The sequence below is a fragment of the Dermochelys coriacea genome, chromosome 7, assembly GCF_009764565.3.
Source record: "Dermochelys coriacea isolate rDerCor1 chromosome 7, rDerCor1.pri.v4, whole genome shotgun sequence".
Taxonomy (NCBI): Eukaryota; Metazoa; Chordata; order Testudines; family Dermochelyidae; genus Dermochelys; species Dermochelys coriacea.
Genome location: NC_050074.1, coordinates 109,447,079 through 109,466,783, shown reverse-complemented (window position 1 = coordinate 109,466,783; position 19,705 = coordinate 109,447,079). Strand labels below are relative to the sequence as shown.

The window sequence follows — 19,705 nt, the reverse complement described above, 5'->3', positions numbered from 1 at the left end:
TTGTGCCTGCTGTAATTCTGAGATGTTAAATTTTATGAAGTCTTCAATTAGTTTGTAAATAGGGATTCTACTGAAGTTTCTTGGCTAGCGGCAGATAAAAGAATCTGTATCATCATTGGGAGCAGAGATGAGTTCAACAAGATCCCAAGATGGGGCAGTTCTTTTACTATTGCTGAGCAGATGGCCTTGGTTGAGGATGTGGCCATGACTCCTGTTAAACGATGAAGACTGCAAGTGAAAAGGAAACAAGTAGTTAATATGCAGTATAGTTTAACATAAAATATGTGAACAAAATTGAACCTGTGGTCAGTCCCTTTTTCTTTTAACATATTATTTGCATATTATACAAAATGCCAGCCTGTCTTTACATTCCAATTTAGTGTTTAGTGAAGCTAAATGAAAACAATTTTTTGCTTAAAAAACCCCCAAAACCTGTCATCAGGAACTTTTTTTTGGTCTTTCATAGAAAGACATGTTAGGTCTCCTATACAGCGCTGTTTGGAAGGAATAAGAGTCGGGTGTTTTACTTGTAGGTATTTGGTAAAAACTTTGAAATGTCTTGTCTTTTTTCTCCCATATCAGTAATTATTATGGTTCATAATAGTCTGTATTTTACATGTGATAAGGTAGGGGTGGGCAAACTACGGCCCGCAAGCTGTTTTAAGCCAGCCCATGAGCCGCACCACATGGCTCAGCCCCGCTTTGGACTGGGTCTGGGGCCACACCACACTTGAGGTAAGCCCTGCATGGAGCTTGCACCTCTGATCCTCTCCCCACACCTCTACCCCAGCCCTGATCCCCCTCCTGCTCTCCAAACCCCTCAGTCCCAGCCCAGAGCACCTTCCTACACCCCAAACGCCTCATCCCCAGCCCTACCCCCGAGCTTGCACCCCCAGCTGGAACCTGCACCCCTTCCCACACCCCTACCCCAGCCCTGATCCCCCTCCCGCCCTCTGAACCCCTCGGTCCCAGCCCAGAGCACCCTCCTAAACCCCAAACTCCTCATCCCCAGCCCCACCCCAGAGCCTGCACCCCAACCCCAATTTTGTGAACATTCATGGCCCGCCATGCAATTTCTATTCTCCGATGTGGCCTTTGGGCCAAAAAATTTGCCCACCCCTGTGATAAGGAATTAAAAATATAACCTAGAGATAAAAAATGTAGCAGTTATGGGAGTTTTCAAAGACAAAGTTACACATTTACAGACTGCACATAAATAGTGCTTATCTTAGTAATCATAGTTGAGTTCCTGGTTCCTTTTGGCTGGATTGGAAATTAATATACTGAAATGTGTCACTTAATTGACAATGCTTGTAAAGTGCTAGAGGAAAACAGGAAATTACAGGCAAAACTTTCTAATTTGTCCTAGTTACTGGGAAACTCGTGGATTGAATTTTTCAAGTTCACTTCTTTGCTAACAAACAGGGATAAAAATTCAAGAGTACAGCATAATGAGAAAGGAGACAGATGCATGAATTCAGGCAGAAGAGATGAAAAACAGAGGAGAAGAGGATGGAAAGAATTGAAAGGCATACCTGAAGGTGCCCTGCACCACTTTTTCCATTGAAATTTAATGATGCTAAATGTAATGGTTAGTTTTAGTAACTAAGGGCCTATATCTTTTGGTAAACTTCATTTGGCATAAGTGGGTATTGTTTTATGGTTTGAGAGTAGCATATAAGCATAACTTTGTGACCTACGCCTTAATTAAAAATGCAGTTTGGCCTTCACCACATAGTGGTTCACATACTTGGTTGGTTTTTAATTCCATTTTGGAAGTGCATAATAAAATGGCAAAAGGTGAGAGAAACTCACAAATGTACATGAAGTAGACTGGAACCACAAGACATAATGTCACTCTTTTATGAGGGGAAGAAACTCATTTCAGTATAGCCTACCTTAGTGATGGTAATTGTTTGTGTTAGCATGTAGTATATTTAAAAAAAAGTTATTAGGGCAGGTAGCTGCCTTTGAGAACCAGTCTTCTTTCTCTTTGGATTATCAGTGGATTCCTCTCCTCTTCCTCTTGCTCTATCGTATTGTGACCTTTCTTGGCTGCAAATTGATCTATGTTGTTAGAGGTTGCAAACAGCTGTTGATATTTGAGCTGCATTCTTGTCTATGGTTGAGTGGAGCGTGAGCAAAAGTGGCTTTATGGAATGATTTTTCCTCACAGCTTGGGGGGCCATTTTTAGCTCCCAGTGTAACTTAGAATAGTCTCATTGTTTCTCTAAATTGTGTTGGCTGCTAACAGCCTTCAAGGGGCTGTTCTACGTGCCAGGGTTTGCTGACGTGCAACAATGCTGAGACCATGCTCTAGACGTTCTCCAAGCACATGAGGGCTAGCTAAGCTGGTTCTGAGGTGTCTGGTAATTCCTCTGTTTTGTGTTGCTGGAGCATTGCAAAGCAGGAGCTATGAGGGACGAGAGTCTGGCCTTTGATTTATAATTGTTTTCAGTGTCCAGGTTATTATGTACTCACTGAAGGTGAAACTCACATGATGCAGGGGACCAGCGCAAGATTCTATGCCACTTAAGCCCTCTGCTGGGGCTGCCCAGAGTGGGGCTCCTGTACTCCCTTTGTACCATAGAGCTAATTTCTGCACCAGTCTTGCATAGAGGGTTTAAACAGAACTGGGGCCCTCACTGCACTGCTCTGATGGGGTGGAGAGACTACAGACCTGCTTTCTCTTCACCCCCACACCCAAATACAGAGACAGATTTTGCTTCCCATCTTCTCAAACTCCCACGTAAAACCTGATGGCTTAGACTTTATGCAAATACAGTCACTTGCTAAATGACTTTTACTGGTGAGTTTTGTACCCACTAACTTGTTAGATGGGACCCTTTCAGGATTTGTATTTAAGGCAGGGGGCAGAATGAATTTCTGGCATGGCCTGTTGTAAGGGAATGTCCCTAAATGCTACTTTTGGACTTGATCTTGAAACCCTACCAATAAGGAAAAAAAGTGGCCTTGGGTTAAAGGTCAGTGCCACACAGTGAAGGAGAAGGGAACTAAATTAATTATTCTGTTTGCAGATGGCAGGGAGTTGGGATGCTGTCAGTAGCTTTTCCCAGATAAGGAAGCTAGAGGCAAGATTTCACAGTCATACTTTATTTTCTAACTGGCTACTGTGAGGTTCCTTGTTCTTTCCTCAGAATCAACTGGTATTGGTCGCTGTCAGAGATAAGATACTTGAATAGGTGGACCACTGCCCTGATCCGGTATTGTGGTTCCTGTGGTCTTTCACTGTAGGTTCTTCCATATACTTACTTACTTGTCTTAGAAGTTTTATCTATCTGAGGCATGTTCATATTTATCTTCTACTTATGTGATGATTCTCAGCCTTCCAATTGAGATACACCCTATTTAGCGTTGATATTGGTTAAGATGAGGCAAATTCTTGGTGGATCGTTCTTGAAAAAACAACTTGCCTTTGGACCAAAAGGACCACAGAAACAGAGTGGAGGTAATAAGAGTGGGTACTTGCACAAAGCAGAGTGCATGGAGGCCCTGTTCCCAATGAGAGGCTGCCAGGATGCTGACAATGATCAGCTGGAAAATGGGAAAAATCTAAACATCTGGTGGGGTGTTGGCATGATCATTCTTCTGCTTTAAAGCCTGTCACGCCAGTATCACGCCAAGTTCAGGCAGAGGGGATTCTTCAAAACTGCCAGCCTAGCATACAGGAAACCAAACAGCAAAAGTGTCCCTTGTTTTGCCCCTTTTTACCTCCTCTCTTCTTGTTTCTTATGTTGCTCACCTCTCTGCTAAGACTTCTCTATTAACAAATACTCACCTGCATGTTCGTGTCTCTTCTTTCTTCCACAGCGCTCTCCAACAAATATACCCTGCAGAATGGTGTCCAGCTTCATCTCTTAGTATTATTGTACTGTTACTTTAAAGACTTTTGATATTTCAAAATCTAAGGTTTCTCTTGCCTTCCTTAGCTATTCCATAGCTTAGTCCAAGGGTCAGTGTAGTACATTGCCATATCTCAATGGTAAAGGACATATCTGATGCATGGACCTTCTTATTTTAAAATAACCAAACATTTTTCTATGGACACTCAGGAAAGGAACGGTCTGGATTTTTATTGGAATAGGAAGTTTTGATTCTGAGTCCTTTTAGTTGCAGGCTATGATATCCAAAATCCAAAGTATAAGACACTAACTTATATAATACGTGCTAAAGAAATCAGGGAAAGTGTGCAAACAGCTAAGGAGCTACCATCAATGGGGTTGCTCCCTATAGCCAATGAAATAAAGGGTTGTTTTTTTTTTAAAGTGTGTGTGTGTGTGTGTGTGTGTGTGTGTGTGTGTGTATGTAACATTTCAGAAGAGAACCACACATATAAAGTTGCTTTGGTGGGTTTAGAAGCCTTGCCCTTTCCAAAAATCCGTAAGAGGCAATCAAAGTCTGCAGCAGAGTAATGAATAATGGTGGGAGTAATTTTCTGAACTAGAGTGCTGCTTTAAAGAAAGTTCGGAAACTGGGAGGATTGAGTTCATTACCTCCCAGATTAGGCTATGACTACAGTAGTGTTACAGTTCTTTTTGTAATGGGGCTGTGGCGTGCTCATTATGGATGAATTGCATCTGTGCCATAATGTTTCACTAGACTACCCTACATTGACCTCATTTCCATGTCCACAGCTGCTTAACTACCTAACCAAGTTTGCATCCATGCTTTATGGGAAAGTATGGATTGTGTGCACAGAGACCAAGCAATACTATGAATATTATGTTGAAAGCTGGGAGGATGGAGGACTAGCCAATCAGTTATACAAGCTCTGTTAAGCAACTTGTCTAATGTAATGAAATAAATGCTATGACCTGGCTCCAGGAAAACAATTGGACATTGGTAGGAGCATCATACAGTTAGCAGCAACTTCCATTAATCGAATATAAACCATGTTGTGGTGTGGACACTAAACGTATTTAGAGCCAACCATGTCACTAATTGTTTAGAAACTTGTCTCAAAGTTATGTTGCTGACTTGTGGGAAGGGAAGGGGGAGCTTTTGCCAAGCTGCTCCAAAATGTTGATGTACTCTGGAACTTGCTTCCCACTGGAATACAATAGAGTCAGAGTAAGTTCTCCTTCCATGCACATCTGTTTATACTGGCTTTTTCTTAGGAGGTGGAATGAGTTCAAATGGTCCTCTTTTTGCAGGTGGAGAAAAATAAAAGTGAGTGAAGTTCTTATAATGTAACTTTTATTTACTACTTGATTAAATTTTTTTGTATTATGCAAGTACACCTGGGTTGGTATGATAAGCATGTTGTAAATAAGAGGAATTCAGATCTAAGGCTAACAATCTAGGATTTTTAATTAACTCAGATTGCTTTGTCTTTGTTTCTAAAATGGACTATAAAATTATTCAAATGTTTTTGGAGACTTACTACCTTCTAGTGCATATTGTTCAACCTTCATGAATTTGGGGCCTAAATTGTGCCAAAACACTTAAGATAAGCAAAATATTGGACATGGTTTATACTATTATAGAACAGTTTCTGACTATAGAGCAAATGATAAAATTCCTTAGAAGAGCTCCATTAACCATTGCTCTGTGTTTCATTGCAGATGATTCCACAGATGTTGGAGAAGAGGACAGCTTCTTGGGCCAGACTTCTGCTACTCATAATCCACCACAGACTTTTAGCTATTTCTCCCAGGTACCTAGTAGCAATGATCCTTTTGGAAGCATAGGGCAGCCACCCTTAACAACGGTGACACCACCTGTTGGGCCATCAACCTTCTCCAAGGGTCTAACTTCTCTCCCACTCTTGCCTGGATCACAAGAGGGGCAGAATGCTTTTTTGGCAAGTGTTCCGAAGTCACAGCCAGCGTATAGTGCACCACCTACTTCCCTCGTGGGAATCGGTGCTTATCAGACTCCTCCAGAGAGTTGTCCCCCACTTGCAAACTTTTCTACTCCTCCGCATGGAGCACCACAACAAGGATATAACCCATATCGCCATACCACCTTAAGCAGTAGAGCTAATCCTTACATAACTCCACCGCAGCTGCAGCAGATTCAGACACCAAGCCAGCTTGTCCAGCCACCACCCTCTGTACCACCTATCCACATGTATCAGACACCTCCAGGATCATTGTCACCGGTATGCGAATGATCTTTGATTTCTTAGTGTTAATATAGAATTATTTCAGATTGTTCTATTTTAATTATATTTTTCCCTAACCATAGTCTTAATTTTCTCTGTTTTATTTCTGCTTCATGTTGCCCTTTAACAGAGTAAGAGAATCTTGAGTCCTTTTGACCTCTAATATCAAAATGTCTTCACTGATCTAGGACCAGTACTTTGGGAAAGTTTACTGATATACTAAGTGACATCTTTAAAGCCACGTGATTTTAGCGGCTAGACTATGTAACAGATAAAATCCTGAATTCCTGGGTTTCATATGGTGAAAAGCATTAGTTTCTAGCTCTTGTGATTCTCAAGATAGTGTTTTTAACAATCCGTTGGTTTTGGAGGACAATCTGGTAGTCAGAATGATTTCAGTTTTAAAGGGATGTTAGGTTAAACATATCTTCTTACACAAATTTTCCTGCCTCTGTTGCTCACTAGGAAAACAGGAGTAGAAAGGTATGTGTCTATGAGTATATATAAACATTTCCAAGTTAATGATACCTGAACAACCTTAGCTTTTGGAATTTGAAATATTTTGACTTTTTGGGTGCTTGGCCTTGCCACCTTTTCTCACATTAACATGAGGCTGAAATCTTTGGTCCCCTTGATGGCAATGGGAAAAACTCCCTTTTTGCAGTTTGGGCCTGATCCTGAGAGGTCATCAGCATCCACAACTCCTATGAAATCTAAACTGAGTTTAGCCATAGTGCTTCTCAGAATCAAGTCTTAAATTTTCTGAGTCACTGGGTAAGGATCCACTTGTCCGGATTCATTTGCAGGATTGGGGCCACAGATTGTGTGTTCTTTGAACCCAACAAGTACAAGCCATTCATTGAAGTTAGCTGTGAACACTTGCATTGGTGGATCCATGTCTAAGTGAGCAGCTAACTGTATAGATATGTATTTGGTGCTGGTAGGAAAGACACGCAAGATAAACGTGCTGAGCCTGAATTTTCAAACTTCAAACATTTATTTTAAAACATTTTTTTCAAATGAAGGAAAGCACTTAGGCCATAACAAATTTGAAACTTGAGCAGTTTTAGTTGATTACTTTTTCTGAGAAGAGAAAAAGTCAGATCTTTAACTTGAAATAATATGGATTTTTAAAACACTATCAGGTGGAGATCCTGTATATAAAAGTTGTATGCCAAAAAGTTAATATTTTGGAAAGAGGAGAGCATGTGAGAATGACGAGTGAGAATAACCTCCTAAATGAGAGCTAAAATATATGCAATAAACATAATTTGAGACTGAGATACTTGAATCATCTGTAATAAATCTAGTGTATTTTCAGTTTCCTCATTCACAGCCACCACTGCCATCACCATCACAATCACTGCAAGCTCCCAGACCTGCAGGTCCACTGGTGCAGGCATCACCTGTTTTGCTACAGAACCAATATGAACCAGTTCAGCCCCACTGGTTTTACTGCAAGGAGGTGGAATACAAGCAAATATGGATGCCATTCAGCATTCTAGATTCTGTAACTCTAGAAGAAGTTTATAACTCTGGTAAGCAGTGAAACTTTCTTTACATCTTATTCTTAGATTGTGGCTGCTTGCCATTGAATGTGAAGGTAGATGCTAGAGTTCTGTGGCTCATTTATAAAGATGAAGAAGGAATGCTGTGAGAATGTTGGGTGTTGGCTTATACTGAGAAGATAAATTTGAACCAATCTTTTTTACTAATCCAGAGGTTTACTCGGTTGGAAGTCTGTTACTTGGCATCATTACTATTGAGGCTTACAGGTCTAATATATATGTAACCATTCTACAATAACAAACTCACTGTGCTGCAATTCTCTGTGATTGTATGCACTATATTTTTTTCTTATCTCTGCCTTACATCTTCATTCTTGTGAATGGGCAAAATGTCAATTTTGGGGGTTGAAGATGATAAAGCAGAGTACATACTGGTCTTTCAGAAAAGAGATGGTTGGTCTAACGATTAACCCTATCCGCCTTGACAGCCATGTCTTTCTCATTTATTTTTGCCAGTAATTGGAGATAAGAAATCTGTCAAGTTTATAAGAAGTTATTTTTAAGGATCTGATAGAAACAAATTTATAATGGGAAATATGGCAAAACATTCCATTGGCACTAAAGACCTTTCAATTAGAAAGTAGCAATGCTAGAAGGGTGTGATTTCAAATGGATTTACTTATCTTGATATCTTAGCCTTTACAGACTGATGGCCCAACTTTATTGGATGGTTATTAATGAAAAAATGGAAGTTATTAGCTGATTCTAGGTATGTGTGGGTGTAGATTAGGGTGGAATGGGGTGGTGGTTCTGCAAAATACTACTGAGTGGAATGAGCTCTGCTGCACATAATCAAGCAGTGAGAGTAAACTTTCAGGGCTCAATTTGTTGCACACTACAGTAAGAAAGGTAATTGAATCTGAGAGGTGGATACAGAACTAGTATTCAGAGTAGCAGCCATGTTAGTCTGTATTCGCAAAAAGAAGAGGAGGACTTGTGGCACCTTAGAGACTAACAAATCTATTTGAGCATAAGCTTTCGTGAGCTACAGCTCACTTCATCGGATGCATGTAGCTTATGGTAGAATTAATATTGTTATACAATATGTAGAGAAAATTTCTGTCAGCTACTTGACTGTTGATTGAGGAACTTGCGTGTTCACTGTTGTTCTGATGCCTTCCAAGTTTTCATATTATTTCTTCTCCTGTTTGCCCTCCTTCCTTTTGTGGTCTGTTTTCATTTTCCTGTTCTGCCCATCCTGTGGTGCTGTGCTTTTCCACAGACTCCACTCACTTCAGCGTACTGGCAGGCATCTGAAACTGACTAGAATCCTTATCTTTGAGGCACTTCACTTCATAGATCAGGATAGTAACATATTTTACTTTGCTCTCAGCCTACTGAATTTCATAATGGAATGAAGTGGAGTAGCTGCAGAAAGTGGCACACCACAGAATGTCCAAATAGGCCTTTCACAATTTTCTTTAACATCCTTTGTTCAACAGAAAAAATAAGTACCTCCAAGCTGTCACTCCTGAAAATGTTTTCACTCCTTTATCTTAAAAGTGTGGAAAAGTACATAAATTATAAGGAAAGAAATGAAGGCAGGGGTTTTGAATGGAGTTCAAAACAGCTTAGGTTACTGTTTTAATTTGTTAATGTCAGTCAGGATGTTAATCAATTTCACAGCTTTAAAAGAGGATAGCACAAGTTACTATTGTAACAAAGTATCAATTTTGTATTCTAGTCCAACCTGATCCTGAGAGCGTGGTTTTGAGCACTGATGGGGGGCGCTATGATGTTTACCTGTATGACAGACTAAGAAAAGCTGTATATTGGGAAGAAGAGCCATCTGAAGTCAGACGATGTACATGGTTTTATAAGGGAGACAAAGATAGCAGGTTTATTCCTTATACTGAGGACTTTAGTGAGAAACTAGAGGTCAGTATTACTCTTAAGTGAACATAACTAAGAACTTAACCTAATAATTCTGATCTATTACCTCTCTTCTAGAAAAGCATTTACATTCCTGCTTGAAATTGTATTAGAGAAAGGGGCTAAATTAGTGTTTTCTAATGCACAAAATGGGGCTTTGTAAGATGCTTTAAGACTCACTTCTGTCCCCTTGTGCTTTTGGCCTAAAATATATTTATGCAGTTTGCCAGATTATAACTTGAGTCACATTATAATGCTGTATATTCCTATCATTTTCCCTCCTGTAAATAAAATTATGCAAGTAGTGTTCTAGCATATTCTAAAAGCTTGTCAACCTGGTGCATTAGTGCAGTGTGTCTCAACCTTTTTGATACCAGAGACCACCTTTCTGCTTTCCTAAACTGTGTCAGGGAGATCTCAGGAACGGGCGCCAGTCCACAGACCAGTCACTGAGAAATACTGCATTAGTGCACACCAACTGGGTTGTAAATTTCTGGTGGTGCACCAGCATATAATGCACTAAAAGTTTCCTAGTGCACAATGACATAGTAATGTTTGAAACAGGATTACATCACCGTGCACTGGGGAACTTTTAGTGCATGCCAGCAGGGTTCACACGGCCAGTTCATGTGTGACACACTGGTGCATATGAGACTATACACCCCTGCTGGAGTGCCCTAGTGCATCATGTAGACAAGCCCTAACTTTTGACTTGGCATGTTACATGTAGTTAGTCTAAAAAGACATACTGGTTTTACATAACTTGTCTATTGTTGCAGGCAGAATATAAAAAAGCTGTAACTTCGAATCAATGGCACCGGCGACTTGAATTTCCAAATGGGGAAACAATTGTTATGCATAATCCTAAGGTAATGCTAATTATCTGGTTTTTAGGTCTTTGCAGTGTAGCATGGAGTTGAGTATACTTTTATGTAAAACTAAAGCATAACTTGAATGCAAGCTTAGCCTTACGTGGAGTTTTAAAAATGCACTTATCTATTGCTCTGGGTATGTGTATGTTAAAAATAATGTTTATAAACTCTCCTTACCCCAACAGCCTATCAGAAATAATAAAAATCATCCTCTCTTCTAAAACCTGAGAGATTTTGCAGTGTAACCACAAAGTCAATATACTTGGGTGATCTTAGGCCACTGGGGAGGTGGGACAACTTTTAAAGTCAAAGGCCTTTTGCTGTGAATACCTGCCTGCAGCTCCCTAGTTGTTAAATGAGGGATTGTCAGCTCAGCTGACCTTGGGTATTGTGGTATCATGTGAGGAGATATGCAAAAGATTTTAAGGTCAGAAGGGACCGCTGTCGTCATGTACTTTGAACTCCTGCATAATACAAGTAGAAGAAGAGCTCTGTGTGAACTTGAAAGCTTATCTCTCTCACCAGCAGAAGTTGGTCCAATAAAAGATATTATCTCACCCACCTTGTCTCTCTAATAACCTGGGACCAACAAGGGTACAACACTACATATAGCACAAGCTATGACGTTTCAGCTAGTAAATCCTTCAGGTAGGCAGCACTCAAACCATTACGGGCTGTTTAGTTTAAAACCTGTACCTTAAATTTCACCAAACCGATACAGATTGTGGAATACAGGCATAACATGCTTGTTGCTGAAAATTCAGGTTAGTAGGCAGATGGCTGAATTCTGTACTAACTGAGGTTTCTGAATTGTCTTAAGATATTGCCCCATGTGAAAAAGTGTATCATAATGTTGTCACTTTGAGAATGATTTATTGTAAGTAACTCTAGTGAGGTCTGTCTCCTGATAGAAAAATATCTGACCTGCTAACCAAGTGTGGGCATGACAAAGTAAGAAAGGTACTCTTGGGCATTGCAAACCTGAATCAATCAGCAGGCCAACTTCCCCCAGTTATGGAAGACAACCTGGCAAAGGTTATTTTGTCTAGTTACTTCCCCTAAACAAACAAGAATCACTTATATCTTGTTTGAGTTTAGTTTTAGTCAGCTAGCCACTTGCCCAATAAAGCATAGGAATAATAGTAGCTAAGAGCAGAAAATGTATTGGAGTCAGTCACAAGAGATACATTTAGTGAATGAGAAGAGGTATATTAAAACATACAGTACATTCATACATTCCAAGGCCAGAATTTCCAGGTAAACAGATTAGAAAATGAGTTTTCCTTGTTTAAAGTTAGACGATATATTTCTTTTCAGGTTATAGTTCAATTCCAACCTTCTGCAGTACCAGATGAATGGGGGACCACACAAGATGGTCAGACAAGGCCAAGGGTTGTGAAACGTGGCATTGATGATGATCATGATGAAATTCCTGATGGTATGTGACAGGGCACATGTGGACTGCAGTGGGAGTCCTCCTGAAGTCCCTTTTTTGCCTGTGGTTTGCAAAGCTTTGATCAATCTGATTTACAAAACAATTCCTCTCTGCCCCAATATATTTGTCAAGCAGACAGTGTTTCCAGAAAAGTGCCATTCTTATAACCAAGAGGAAAGCAAGTGTTACCAGTGCAACCATCATTGCATATTATTGGAGAACATTTGTGTGCTTTTGTAAGGGTCAGTCAGTTGCTCCTTGCCTACAGATAAATCTTCCATTTTCACAGTTAAATCGGCTTCTTAAATCTGCCTTTTTGATTTTTAAACTACTCCATCCCATAATTCGGAAAAGTTTTGAAAATTAACAGTACTTAGTTTTCTGCTAATCGATGAAGACAGTGTGAGAATATAATCTGGCTGATGGTAGTGTTGTGCTAATTATATAAATCTTAGACTGCTTTGGCTGGAACTACAACTTTTCCTTCACATTTGAACAAAAGACCTAACATGGTTGTCAGTTTGAGGTGCTTGAATTGCTTTTAAGAATGCCCTTCTTTGAACTTGCACTTTACTTCCATAGAGGGGCAGGCTCTGAGGCGTCTGTCTATCTATCTATATTTAAACTGTATAATTCCACACTTTCTTGCATGTGGAATGACACTGGCATTGTAGTAAATAATAGACAGGAAAAGTTAAGTAAAATTGGAGGGGTGACAAGAAATGGATTTTCTTAATTATAAAAGAAAATATGTAGGTGAAATTATATCCTGGGCCACATTATTACTGTCCTGTCATAACCCCCTAAATACTTGTTATATAAAATTACATGACCAAACTGCATCACTGTGAACATAATCAGATACTAATACTACTTGTTCTTTTGCTTTTTATAGGGGAGATGTCTCAAATAGACCATTTAGTGTTCATGGTTCATGGCATAGGTCCTGTGTGTGATTTACGATTTAGAAGCATTGTTGAATGTGGTAAGTCTTTAATCATAGCTTTATTCCCAAGTATTTAAACTCGGGTTATAGTTCTCTTCATTAATTTAATTCTTTAATGTGGCATAGACAGTTTTTTTATATTGTTTTTGAAATGTTATTTGAACAATGTGTTAATTTAAGAATTGCAAATATTTCCTTATTTTGAGAAAGAAGCCAAAAATGGAAGAGAGGATTATTTTTTTCTCAAAATGGTTATTGATAATTTTAGCCATAGCTATGAGTCCCTCAACACTAAACTCATATTTTTATAAGTTCCTGTATAACTATTGAAACAACTTAAACATTTAGGGTAAGACTTTTGCCTAATAAATTTATATTTCATATATTCTAATCAAAACAAAAAAAAACAACCTCACAAACCCACAAAAAATATATTTGATCATGGAACTAAATATGGTTTTATTTGGGGATATACCAAATACAACTTTGAATTAGATATTTAACTATTTCCTGACAGTTTTCTTTTACCTAGATAAGTAGTTTTTGTGAAATGTTGTAACTTCTTTTAGGAAAAAAAAAAAAAAAGACTAAATGGGGAAAGAGGACTTTAAAAATGTTTAGTATAGTTGAGAAACATATTTAAAATCATGTTGTGTTAGACCTCTTTTTGATTAACATTAATATCCGATTTCCATTACTTTCCCCCTCCCCCCAAGTTGATGATTTTAGGACCGTGTCTCTGAAACTGTTGCAAACTCATTTTAAGAAGTCTTTAGAGGAACTTGAAGTGAGCAGAGTTGAATTCCTACCGGTTCACTGGCATAGCTCTCTACATGGGGATGCAACAGGTGTAGACAGGTCTGTATACAGAACGGTACCACTGTGCACAGCGTCTGTCATACAAATTGCATAATACAATACTTTATAGAGTTAAGAAAACTGAATGAGAAATTACTATATGCCATAAAGGCAGGGTAGATAAACATGGTCTGATAACAATAGAATGATTCTTCTGTAATGTTTTAGTTGAGAAGTTTCTAAACAGTGGGTGATAGAACAATCTGGATGATCACATAGTGCTGACTTCCCTTATTTCCAGTTGCTAGACTTCATTAAAAGATAATAGATTAAATATTTTCCTGACATTTCTTTTCCACATAAGCAATTATGTTAGTTGTCATTAGAGATGTTATGTAATCATGAATAGGAGGGAAGATAATGCATAAATATGGTAACCATTTCCCTGATGGGTATTTCACTTACCATTTTTACAGCTGAGTGCAGTAAAGAGGATTAATATGTATTGTCTTTTCAAATATTAACCTCTCCTCTTGTCACTGCTTGTCCTTCGTTTGTAGCCTCCCTCTGTGTAGTCCCATTGTCTCTTCCCTCCCTGTTTGCTGTGTTCTCTCTTTCCTTTTTGGTGCAGGCTGTACTTCACCTCCTGTTTTTATACACAGTTATTTCTCCCCATCTCCATGCCCTTGGCAAGAGTGGAAAAACTATAATGAAGTAATATCACAGGTTTTTCTTTAAACCTAGATATGACGCACAAGATTGAGAGATATATAAGTTCCTTAACATAGAAATAAGTACACTAACAATTTAAAGAGAAGGTATTGGCACTAATGTATGAGTTTGAGATAAGACCAGAACATTTTATTTTAGTTTGAGGAGTGTGGAGAACATGACTGCTATGGTTAGGATATTTCAAAACTATGGGAAAATGGAATTACAAAGCTCTTATAAAGACTTTTAAAATAATCATTCTACATCTTAAAATTTTTGCACCACCAGGAATATTAAAAAAATCACATTGCCAAGCATTGGACGTCTGCGCCACTTCACCAATGAGACCTTGCTTGATATATTGTTTTACAACAGTCCAACCTACTGTCAGACCATTGTGGATAAAGTAGGCCTGGAAATGAACCGCCTACATGCACTTTTCATGAGTCGCAACCCAGACTTTAAAGGAGGAGTCTCTGTTGCTGGGCACAGTTTAGGTAATCTACTAATATATCTGTTTACTTTCTGGGACAAAATAGTATTGCTAGATAGGGGAAAATGCAAACTGCGTTTAAGCATGGGGAAAGCTGGCCTGATAGACCATAATGGTTTTCTAGAGTGGTGTTGGCTCCTAATGCACATTGTCAATATACTCAGTTTATAATACTCAATTCTTAAGAGGCATTATGGTCTAGAGCAGAGGTGGAAAAGCTACGGCCCGCAGGACTGTTCTGCCCGGCCCTTGAGCTCTCTTCCCTACTGTTTCCCGCTCCCTGCAGCCTCAGCTTGCCATGCCACCAGCGCTCTGGGCAGCGCAGCGGTGTGGCTGGCTGTGGCTGGGCGGCGCGGCTGCCAGTCCTACTGCTCTGAGCGGCATGGTAAAGATGCGGGGAGCAGGGGGGTTGGCTAGGTTGCGGGTTCTGAGGGGGTTGTGGTCAGGGGATGGGGAACGGGGGTTGGATAGGCGTGGGAGTCCTGGGGGGCCTGTCAGTGGGCGGGGGTGTGGATAGGGGTCGGGGCAGTCAGGGGACAGGGAGCAGGGGGGGTTAGATAGGGGGTGGGATCCGGGGGGGGCGGTTAGGGCCGGGGGGTTCTGGGAGGGAGGGGAGAGGGAGCAGGGAGGTTGGATGGGTTGGAGGTTCTGAGGGGGGCATTCAGAGGGTGGGAGGGGGCGGGGCCAGGGCCAGGCTGTTTGGGGAGGCACAGCCTTCCCTACCCAGCCCTCCATACAGTTTCGCAACCCTGATATGGCCCTCGGGCCAAAAAGTTTGCCCACCTCTGATCTAGAGGTTAGAGCATGGAGATGGGAGTCAAAAGACTTGGATTCTAGTCTAGTCTTAAAAAAGCAATTTGACATCTGACCATGGGTTAGTCACTTATCTTCTGTGCCTGCTTTCCCCAGTTGTAAAATGGGGATAATACTATCCTACTATGCCTTCCGTATGGGTATTATGAAGCTATGAATTCCTGGCTGTGTTGTCTGGGCTCTGCTTCTCCAATCCTGCCTCTAGGAAGAGTCCATAGCCTGAGGTAGTGAGTAAAGGTGATGTTGGCTATTGTAATTGCTGTTCAAGTGAACCAGCTCTAAGCACTTCCTATACTCTAGGAATTCTCACATAAGTGTAATATCTAAACATGTTTCTTTTTGTTTATTTTTTCTGTAAAATTATATACATAAACTTTCTTGCACTCTACCTACAGCCACTACCATCACCAAGAAGTCCTATTTGTTAAGATTTTGGATCAAGAAAACTGGAATATTTACTCAAAACAATTTATATTTCCAGGTGCCTTAATTTTATTTGACATATTGTCCAACCAGAAAGACTTGACTTCATCAGGAAACTCTGGCCCTCCCACTGCTGCTAATGGGCTTGTGAATGATGTGGTTGTTCGTGACAAGCAGGTATTACTTGCTTACCTGAATTTTGAGATGAATTCACTCTAGTGGTTTTTTTGGAGATGTTTCTCAAGCTGTCAGAACTGTTCTCAGTTTAACACAGTACCTGATGTGATAGTAAATTTTAATTGACTAATGGAAACATGCAACCTAAAAATAGTAAGTTTATGTATTTCTGTAGTCTCTATATTTGAGGTTTCTTGTACCTCATAAACTTAAAGGTCTGTGGAGGTTCTGTTTAGTGGATTTAAGCATGGGGCTGGGACCCAGAAACTCTTAAGTTCTAAACATTAGCTCTATTACAGATTCTATGGCATTGAGCAAGTAGGGAAAGTGAGGTAAAGCAGTCTGCAAAAGAGAGGTAAAATACTGGCTTGAGGAACTTTGTGAGTAATGATGGATATACATGAGGAGGAGTCCGTTTTCTTTAGTTCTCAGGTCTCAGATTGAGAGAGTACAGGTAGATTTTTTTTTTTTTTAAACCTTAGAGGGCATTTGATGTGTAAATCATGGAGATTCAAAACTCCTGGAACCTCATTGCCACTTTAGTCTCCCTTTAAATACTTTCATTTAAACTAAGTCTATTCTTACTGGTTGAAAATTTGATGTTGATATTTGCTATTTGTGTTCTTTAAAGCCCTGAGGCTAGGATGATTAACAATGCTCAGATGTTACCAATATTTTAAAAATATTGTTTAGCATATATTTGTGCATTGTAGCTTGCTGTTAACTCCTCACTCTGTCAATCTCATTGTGCTGCTTTAATCTTCTCTCAAGGTGACGGAGGATACCAACTCCTTGGCACCCATGATTACTCCTTTTGGTGAGGAGCCCTGTGATCCTGATGTGGAGGATGAAGTTCCAACCTTACACAAGGCTCTGGAAATGCTCAGTGTCTCAGAGTATATTGACACATTTGAAAAGGAGAGAATTGATATGGAATCTCTGGTACAGCTAACAGTTTAAGTTGACATTGGGAGCCAGGCAATCTTTTTTACTTTAGAGCTTAGTCTAAATAGCTTTTTTTAAAAAATTGAAACTTTAATTGTATGTATTGTATACTTAAGATTAAATATTATGTGAATCCATAACGCTTTCAATTAAGTAGTTTGGTCTCCTGTTATGTACATTTATTGTTGTCCTGTACCGTCTTTGATCTTTATTTAATTCCGTGTAAATCTTAATCTGCACTATTTGAGTTTACTTAACTAATTTTTAAGCCATATTTTCAGTAAGTCACTAAGTAAGAAGTGCTATATATATTTTTGGGTTTTTTTTTCCCAGCTGATGTGTACAGTTGATGACCTGAAGGAAATGGGTATACCTCTTGGACCAAGAAAGAAAATTGCCAACTTTGTAAAAGACAGAGCAGCCAAACAGGTAAATGCGCAATGTTTTATAATGCATTTATATTGGTATTATTTAACATTATTTGTTTTTATACTAATACGTAAGATTCTCTACTGTTATGTAATGGCCCAAATGATTTCAATACTTCTGTATATAATGTGCATAAAATTTCAAGTTTTCCATCCGAAATTGAATTGAAATAATCTTTTTTAAATGTTGTTAAACTCAAAATTCTGAAAATTTTAAACAGTTCTAGTTGCAACCAACTGACAATGGTTGATGGTGGCAGGCTTTGTACCTTTTATCTGAAAATCCAGAATCTGTAAAGGCTTTAAGATCCCGAGATAGTGAACGATTCAGGTTGTGTGGGTGCCCTCAAATGAAGGCGTAGCCACAGCCTCTGTCAACTGTTCAAAGTGTTTCCCTCTGCCTGCTATCATCACCTGTGTGGTGTGGTCTGATCCAAAGCCAGCTAGGTTTCATGCAGTATCCTAATTCATTCAGGAACTAGAAAAACCAAGGAAACTCAAAATGTAAGTTTGATAAGTAGAAATAAAAATGTCAACAGCAAACTACTGGTATTACTGCTAAAAACATCTCTCTTACTATACATGTGTGGCTGCTAAGCAGGAGGTTTGACAGGATAGAACCCTACAAGAAACTCTTTTTGGAAAGATAAGCCCTAAATGTTGAGAGAGACTTTAAATATTGCACCCTCTTATCAGAAACTAAACTGACTAACTTAATTTTTAAATAATGTTTTGCCTGTTTATATTTCAGTAAATTAGACACAATTATAGTTTATTTGTCTAAGTAAAGATCAAATATATAGATCAATGAGATAAAAGCCTTTGGAGAAAAACAAGTTCTTGTTTTTTCCTTTTAGGTGGGTTCTGTCAGAATCTTTGATTTTTCCTTCCCTCCCCCCACTAACTGCAATAACAATGAGCAAAAGAAAAATGCAAGAAATCACTGAAGAATTTCCAGTAAATGCCAAATAATCTCTTTTAAATTATACCAGATTTATAGATCTTATCTGTAGCATCTTAGGAATGTGCCAATTTTTTAACAAGGGGAAAAGTTAATGTGATTGAATTTTTTTAAAAACTGATTTCTGTGTATTAGCAATAAAAATTTATTTTATTACATTTATTATATTTGTAGATCTCCACACTGCACACATGACATGCTTCTGTAGAGTCTACACTAGGGTAATGTGGTTTGGCATTCTGAATTGAAAGCAAAACTGAATTTTATAGAAAAAAGCCTTTCCTAACTGGTTCTACAATGTTAAAATGTAATACTGTATGGAAAAAAAAGAGAATGAAGCACAGTACAGGTAGCTGCAGTACATGTAGCATGCATAACTTCTTCATGGCATCTCTGCAACATGCCTCATACCTAACTTGGAGGGTAAAAGGATATTTCACATTTTGCCAATTTTATCCTTGCTCAAATTGCCAAACTTGTTGCCAGTTGTGGTGGTGGATTTTGTTCTGTTGACTGGGAGCTGGACTCAACCACCGAATTAATGTAGGCCACCGAACTGCAGTCAGATAATTTCTTGTGGTCACTATTGGTCTGAGCTAGATTTGAATGTATGACTTAGAGGCGAAAGTTTCTCTCTCTACCCTAGTCCCTCCCCTGATTAATGCTTGTATCTTTTTTGGTTGTTTGCCGTTCAGTTTTTTTATACTAGTTCTAAATATAATCTCATTTACTGATTTGTGTTTTAATTGGTGCTTGTGAAAAAAGTGTTTGTTTTTTCAATAGCAATGCCAAATGACTTCCTTCTTTAAATGGTTGATTTTCAAGCCTTGAGAATAGCTTTTGGTCATCAGTGTGAAAATCCATTGATGATATAATATTCTAGATTGCTACCAACTACTAATTCTAGGTGGCTCAGTATCGGTATCAGTTCTTACAGCACTTAATACAGAATGAGGTGGTCTGCAGTTTAATCATTTTATAACTCAGGTTTCCTACTATAAGCTGGTATTGTCATAGTAATCCCTTTCTGTGCTTTTTTTTAAAAGAGAATGAACAAAACTGCCTCATTTGTTCAAATATTGAACTGATTTCATGCTATAAACAATACTTGTTTTGAAGATTGATGGATGGAGGAA

General features: G+C 39.0%; 1 protein-coding gene across 7 annotated transcripts in view; it reads left to right on the top strand.

Moving 5' to 3' along the window:
- The window catches only part of LOC119858585 (SEC23 interacting protein), a 39,835-nt gene that overhangs the window by 6,691 nt on the left and 13,439 nt on the right, over positions 1 to 19,705 (top strand). For 4 of the 7 annotated variants that reach the window (XM_043519220.1, XM_038409561.2, XM_038409563.2 and 1 more), the window contains exons 2-12: positions 5,586 to 6,124; positions 7,449 to 7,665; positions 9,380 to 9,573; positions 10,347 to 10,436; positions 11,757 to 11,877; positions 12,770 to 12,859; positions 13,537 to 13,678; positions 14,618 to 14,826; positions 16,117 to 16,235; positions 17,007 to 17,177; positions 17,514 to 17,609. In XM_043519220.1, coding sequence (XP_043375155.1) covers positions 5,586 to 6,124; positions 7,449 to 7,665; positions 9,380 to 9,573; positions 10,347 to 10,436; positions 11,757 to 11,877; positions 12,770 to 12,859; positions 13,537 to 13,678; positions 14,618 to 14,826; positions 16,117 to 16,235; positions 17,007 to 17,177; positions 17,514 to 17,609 — 1,988 coding nt within the window. Of the gene's footprint in view, positions 1 to 5,141; positions 5,191 to 5,585; positions 6,125 to 7,448; positions 7,666 to 9,379; positions 9,574 to 10,346; positions 10,437 to 11,756; positions 11,878 to 12,769; positions 12,860 to 13,536; positions 13,679 to 14,617; positions 14,827 to 16,116; positions 16,236 to 17,006; positions 17,178 to 17,513; positions 17,610 to 19,705 lie in introns of those variants that run through there. The other 3 variants (XM_038409564.2, XM_043519219.1, XM_043519218.1) reach the window with 3 other exon arrangements.